General features: G+C 40.2%; 1 protein-coding gene across 1 annotated transcript; it reads left to right on the forward strand.

The window, feature by feature from the left end:
• Nucleotides 1-1,039: 1,039 nt before the first annotated feature.
• Nucleotides 1,040-4,383, forward strand: TMEM231 (transmembrane protein 231; the record flags this gene model as incomplete). The annotated part of the gene is made up of 5 exons (XM_009706321.1): nt 1,040-1,168; nt 2,461-2,604; nt 2,895-2,976; nt 3,108-3,209; nt 4,220-4,383. Coding segments are annotated over 5 exons (621 nt in total), but the record flags the coding sequence as incomplete, so codon positions are not given.
• Nucleotides 4,384-7,427: the final 3,044 nt, after the last annotated feature.

A 7,427-nucleotide genomic window follows, 5' to 3' on the forward strand; every position in this document is an offset into this window, starting at 1 on the left:
GCCCGGCGGTGGTGGTGGGAAGTGGGGCTGAAGAGTGGGACTAGGGGAGCGGCAGCGAGCCCAGGGGACCAGTGTTGGCAGTGCCTGCGAGCAGGAGGCCGATCGTGCGCTACTGCCTTCAAGTAGCAGCAGCTTCATGCATAACCTCCTGCCTCAGCAAAATCTGCTTGGAAAAGTGGTTTTTAACCAGTCCAGTTTTAGACCCTCTCAGTGGTATAGAATCATTTAGGTTGGAAAAGGCCCTTAAGATCATCAAGTCTAACCATTAACACTACCAAGTCCACCACTAAACTATGTCCCTAAGCGCCACTGGTGGTTTGCATGAACACATCAGTTTACTTTCGTCAAATTAGTTGTGCCCCCCCTTTCACCCCCCGCCCCCAGTTTATCACAATCTGAAGTTTGCAGGGGTTGCTAGGTAGCCCCTGGTTCTGAAAGCAGGTATGTGCTCTCTAAAGCACATAGCCTCTGCCCTGCAGCCATTATTCCTTCTGGGGTTCAACAGTGGCAGTTATTTTTCTGCATTACTTCTGTTATGAGACCTGTTACGCTTGCCAATAGCTGAAGTACTGGCATTTGTGCCACAGAGGTGTAGCAAGCCTTGGCTTACAGCCAGGAACTGGCATACAGAGGCCATCAAGAGGCAGGCTGTGATGGCAAGAGGCAAAAGCCTGACTGTCAGTCACACATTCGCACAGGATGTGACAGAAGATCCAGTACTAAAGCATGCTTTGTAGCATGCAGAGGAGAGGGTTGGAATGGCATAGGGCAGAAGAGACCTTGAGGAGTCTGATGAAATTTCCCTCCCTCAGGGGCATATGAGACATTGTGTAACACACAAAATTGCAGGCGTCTTGCTTGTCTCTAGTCCTGTGTCTATAAAGTCAAGCAGCTTTTTATTGCCTTTCTAACTATGCAGTTTATTTGCTTCCTTTGTATGTGCAGGCTGCAGTTGTGGGGATCCTCTGGGGTTTTACCTTTTTTGTTTTTCTTTCTAACAGAAGTTCCCATCTTTAAAAAAAACTTCTTATTCTTTTAGACTAGGGAAGAAGACAAAAATCAAGATGGCAAAATGGATGAGTTGCGTTTTAAATTGGAGCTTCCCCTACAACCTACAGAGCATGTAGTTGGTGTTCAGCTGATTCTACTCTTTTCCTACCAGCTTTATGTGAGCATTTTTAGTTTTATTTGTTGTGATATATAGACCCAGTGTAATAGTCCAGTAGTGGTTATGCAAATGATGAAAGAACCAACCTTTCCACATTTGAAATTCCTATCCAAAAGATTTATTTTACTAACAAATACTTAATTTTTTCCTCTGCTGGGTCATTCCTAGTCTAGCTCTGTTGTGTATTTTGATGTTTTGTTAGTTTTTGAGTTTTGTGTTTTTTGAAGCTGTGTATTCTCTTGGCCTGTAGTGCAGCATAGAGGACAAAGGACAGGAAATAACTGAGAGTTTTGCACTAGGCAGAAGGATGTCTATCCTTACATACTGCTGTGTCTTGACATAACCAGTTAGTTTTCTGAGATGGAAGAGCAGGCTGTTGCAGCAACCTAAAACTCAATAGATTTTGCTTACTTAACAGCTCTTGGAGCAATGGTAATCATCTGCCAGGATCTTCTGTATCTTGTAACTGGGAGGGCAAAGAAGGTGTTATAGGGAGACAGGAAAATAAAATTCTGCTGGCATTGTATCTCAAGTGGCAGTGCAATTAATACCTAAAGCACTGAGTAAAACAGTAGTGCACAGAGAACCCATGGATGCATCTGAAAGGAGCAATAGTATAGAGCTGTGTTGGATCCAGCCACACAGACAAGAAGTTGCTTTACTAGGGAGATTAGGCTTAGTTTATCCAAGAGACTCTTGCTGATTGCACATGGACAAGCTTAGCAAGCATAGCTGTATGGTGTAGAAAACATTCTTAAACCTATGAGGTGCAGAGTAAAGGCCCGACACTCCTTACTTGCGCAGAAGTACTAGGTCAGTGATTAGTATCACAAAGAGTTCCGATATTGACACCACTTTTGTTTTACAATAAATGTGAAAATTTTCTTTCAGATCGAGTGGTTGATAAGGGCAAAGGAACTTCCTTGTTTGGTCCTTATTGCAGAGCAAGACTCCTTAGCTGGCTTTGACTGCTGAGTATTTTAAAGTGTGTCTCCAATTAATGTGTTTAGTCATCTTGCTGCTTTTCACATGTTATGGCAAGTCAAATCTTTCTGTCATTAGCCACAGACTGTTGGACTTCACTGAATCTCCTGTGGAACTTTGTTTGGCTTATAAAGTTAGTTAACTAACAACTAGGTAGTTCACTTAAAAAAAGTAATTCATATTTCTTATTTGGTGCTCCCTTCTTTAGACTAATGTGACAATCTGAAACTTGTAGATACAAAGAGGTAGAAAAGTGTGTTGTGTCCCCTCGCTCCCTAAATGCTCTTATCTTGTGTTCACCATTTCAGAGAATGTCAACACTTGTGATGCAGAGCATGGCTTTTCTTCAGTTTTTTTCTCCTGTGCCAGGGTCTCAGCTCTATATGAATGGAGACCTGAAATTGAACCAGAGGCAATTACTTCACCATTGTGGACTGGATACCAGATACAATGTGAGGAAATTTTTTTTTTTCCTTCCCCATTGATTTCCCTGCCTCTTTATGCTCCTAGTACCATAGCTGACACCCTAATTATTTGTACTCCTGCACAGAGTGGACCCTAGAACTTTGGAACTGGTGTTTTCTTGTTAGGCTGAAAGGTGGAAGAGGTTATTCTGCCAAGGTGTTCAGTCTGAAGTTTATGAGCGTTCCTGCAAGGGCATGGTTACTTTGCCTAAGAAACTCAGTAGAATTACTTTGTTGAAGAGCGGACAAATAATGCAAGTATCTCCTTGTTGTAACAGGTGTCTGTGGTCAATGGCACGAGCCCTTTTGCGAGTGACTATGATCTAACGAACATCATTGCAGCATATTGGGATAGAAATGGTAAGCCTGAATGTATATCTCCAATTACAGACAGCAGTAGTTAGCATATTGGCAGCTGTTCTGTGAGGATTTGAGTTCTGTATTAAGACTGAAAAGCCCCTTAACCTGGATGTTTCCTTTCCCCATTTTAGTGACGACAATCTTTTCAGATCCCAACCCTGTTTGGATAACTGGAAGAGCAACAGATACACCATTTATCATTAACGCCACTATTCATTACCCAGTGGAAGTTATCTTATATCCTTTGAAAACTGCGTAAACTGACACAACTGGGTTGCATTACGTGGGCCTTCACATACAGACCAAATGAAAACAGTTTTCTTCTAGACTTGTTGCTAAACTTTTCCTTTGTTAGCTAAGCAAATGCTATAGTTCTGGAGTTGACTGAATACCTATTTGCCTGTTCCTCCAGATGGTTCTGTTTGCGTAACTACTTTTTGCCTTTCTCTGCTGGGAACCTGTGTGGCTTTTCAGCCCTACTAAACTGGCCTTTAAGGCAGTTTCTTAGCCATTCACAGTGAATATCCTTTCTAAGTCTTGCTTTGCTCCTGCAGCACGCGCTGTCCCAGTCTGTTATCGATCCCACTAGCAAAGCATGATACTGTATTCTGTGACTTAAAGCAAATAATCAGAAATCTGTATGCAAGGTAAGCTCACCAAATAATAATCCCCGCAGTGGATGTGGCAAATCCGTTAAATGCTCAGACAGACCTGAAATTTTTTTTCCTACAAAATAATTCTTCATTCATTATGTTCTTTACTAATTTTCTCGGACAAGAACAAGCCTGTGTTTAAAAGAATCTGTATGGAGCATGCTTCTTACGAGATTTGTTTACCTGCCTGAGTATTACCAATAACTACTTTCTGGTGAGTCAGGGACAAAATAGGCACCTTCCACAGAATGGATTTAAGTGTCTTCTAGAATCATAGAATCATAGAATTGTTATGGTTGGAAGAGACCTCAAGGATCATCAAGTCCAACCTTCTACCCAACACCACCATGCCCACTAAAATCACCAAACCATGTCTCGAAACCATGTTTTTCTAGGACCGACATTCTCTGCAGCTTTTGTTACATACTGTGGGAAAAGGCTTTTAGGGGTTTCCATGGCTCAAAGGCTTTGCATTTACCACAGAAACTAACATCTCACAAGTTTTGTGCTTTTCTACCTCCAAATTCCTTTTTTTTAGTTATTGTAGTGGTAGTATCAGAAGCTTCTTCAATAAGACTCCTTGACTTTTTTCAAATATCAGCCAGGATTTTGGGAAGTGATTAAATTTGCCTGGATCCAGTATGTCAGCATTCTCCTTATCTTTCTTTGGGTGTTTGGTAGGATTAAAATGTTTGTGTTCCAGAATCAGGTGTTGACTACAACTCCAATATCACCAGTTCTGCCAGTGTCTCCAGTACTGTGCTACAAACAGCACCAGTCCTGAGTAGATGCATGGAAATGCTTTAAAGAAATGCCATTCAAAAATAGATACCTGTTTTTATTTGCTATACACTTTTTACTTTAGAAGATCAGAACTTTGTAAGTATGTTCCAAGTATGTTCTGTTCATGCTTCCTTTTTAAAATACATGTTCATTCATCTATTTCTCTGGGAACACTGCTTTGGGACTGAAAATTTTAATATTTTTGACAGTTAAAGAAGAATGTAGTTATTTATTTGCAACCAGAACATGCTTCAAAAAGCAGTAGAAAGCAATGAGACTGCTTTTGCATTATTTTAATTTTGCTAAACCTTGAAGACTGAAAATAATACACCAACAGTAACAACATAAGCCATTTTACTGTCTTGTGTATTAATTCACTGCTGTGTTAGAGTTCTGTCAAGAGTTACTCCTACAGGCATTTATATGCACTATGAAAGGAAAAAAATATAAGGAATGTGGAAAAATGTATGAATGAGTTAGAGCCACACTTCCATAACTGTGCCTATACATGCTTACTGATTTAGTTATTAAATTGGATGATGGATAAATTCAAGGTTGATGTGAGAAACTGGGTTGTGGGTGATAGTGTCAGCAAGGATTACACCATCATTTACTATTGGCATTATTATTGTAGCACTAGACCGTTAATTGGGAATAGTAAAACAGAGAAGCCTGGTATTTATTTAAAGAAAGCTTAACAAAAAAAAACTACCAGAGAAGCTTCAGAGTTCCAAAGCAAGTGAATAATTACCTTTAGAACTTAAACGATAACTTAGAACAGATAAAAATTAAATCAATTATAATCACCTGGTGAGCACTGAAAGACTATGTCTGTCATTCTTGATGGGGATGGTCATAGTAGGGAAGTTATTTAATTTTATTTTCTCTTTCTGGGCTTACTTTTTATGCCAGTTAAGTTTAAAAGGGAAAACAACAATATTTCCATTATGTTTTCAGTTTTGTAGTTAGGATTTAATTGCAGCAAAGGAGTGTTATGGCAGGAGAGAGTCTAAAACAATTCTAGATGCTAGTTAACAAAATTCTCCATGTCTTTGGTTCTCTTGAACTCCTAAGACATGGTGCAGCTATGGAATATGATAGAGGAACTTGTACAGCAGTACCCCACCTTTTGGCCGTCGTCCTCTAGAATTCAACATCCTGGCAGTTTGGAGACCTGCCTATTCCTTTTTCTTTTCTACTTCTCAAAACGACCAGCTTCTTTTTGAACTTCTGTTTAAGCTTATTTTAAACTTTGTAGTCTTGCAGCTTGCATTTCGCCCCAAGTTTTACATGCTGGATGGACTCCAGCCTATTCTTCAATGCAAGTGAAACATTAATGTGAGGAGCCATGTCTTCGTTATTCAATGCACTTTTGTGCTTGTGAAACTTATGTACCTACGTGTGAATTGTAAATTATTGCAAGGAGCATTTGCTGTATATACCTATATATATTTTGGTTTGAAATCTCCAGTTTGATCTTTGAAGCAAGCCTGTACCTGGGAGCCTTGGACTACTGATAATTGGCTTCATATCAGCATGCACAGAGTCAAAGCAACTGTCTGCTGCTTTTTAGTGTTTCTAGGCACTACACAGGATGAACAAAGGGGCGTGTAAGCTTGTTTCCCTAGTATCTCAAGCTGATGTACATCTGGCCTGCTGTAGTCCCAGCTCTTCTCTCTCGCAGTGGTGATAGTGTTTGTGTGACTGCATAGGTTAATTCAGGTAGTTCATTATGGTGAAGGTCATCTTTACCAAATATACTCACTTTTTCAGACGAGTTAGTTCCCTGAATGAACTTGGTATGTGTCTGCACAAGCATTAGGGTGGGCATAAGCAAGGCATAGAAATCTCTGGAGAGACCACAGAACCCCATTTTAAGGGTTTGAGGTGTTGTACTCCCACAAAAATGGAATGCGTAACAGTCCTCCAAGCTGAACAGAAGCCTGTTTAAGGTAGCAGCTGGAATGTGAAAGAGGTTAATGCCAGAAAACAATAATACTGAGAGACTCCACTATCTGTGTATCACTTTTTTTCTCCTATTGTATCCTTCCACATTAAGTTATGACAAATGATGCTACTCAGAGCAATAGTTCCGTGAATGCATGTGAGATAAGAAATGGTGAATAGTCTGGTTCAGGAAATGCAGAGAAAAATATCCTTATGTTCTATTTCCCTTTAGAAGGAGAAAGCTGGAAAAAATCCTCTACAGTCATTTAAGAGGAGAACTATTTAAGTTAAAAGGAGGAAATCGAAACGAGTTAATTGCTTGCATGTGGCATGTAACTGTTTAGTATGACCTGAAGCAGTGCCTCCATTGCTTTTGAAAGAGATGTGTTTCACGACTGGGACTAGTAAGTTAATGCAATGTGAAAGGAGCAGTAAAGGCAGATGTCTGACTACACCAGAGGTAAAAAAAACCTGTTTGTGATACCTCTGCTGTGGTAACTTCCTGGATCACTTTTATACTGACTATAGTTCTTGGTTCATAGTTCTGATTCCTTTTTCAAGCTTGGAGGGGCATTCTCCTTCTGTAAGTAACCAAGCAATAGAAAAAAGGTAGGTAAGATTTTATGGCTCTAGTAATAAACTGAACTGCAAGGAAAAATATACCTGAGAATCCACTGCAACTAGCGTTAAAGGAGTTTTAGGAAGGAGGAGTCTTTCTCAGAGGGCTCTAAGGACTCTTCCTTTAGCTTGCTAAGCAAAATAAAATAAAAAGATGAATAAAATTACCACTGCAGTCTGCCACAGTGCTACTATACAGATCTTCAGTGTACACGTATGCCAGCGAGCAATCTAAAAGCTGTTCGTGTGGAAGGACACGGTGGCATGTTAGGATTCAGATTTCTGTAAGCAGCTCTCTGAGAGGAAACAGTAAGTAGCTAGTTCAACGTCCTGTGCATAAATAAAAGTGGGAATGCGGACGTGCGAGGGCCGTGCTCCAGTTTTTTTAAGGAGTGATACTAGGATGAAAGAAACCATCTCTATGCCTATTTCTTAACTAGCTAAGCAGCC

Source organism: Cariama cristata, unplaced genomic scaffold (assembly GCF_000690535.1).
Source record: "Cariama cristata isolate BGI_N322 unplaced genomic scaffold, ASM69053v1 Scaffold41278, whole genome shotgun sequence".
Lineage (NCBI taxonomy): Eukaryota > Metazoa > Chordata > Aves > Cariamiformes > Cariamidae > Cariama > Cariama cristata.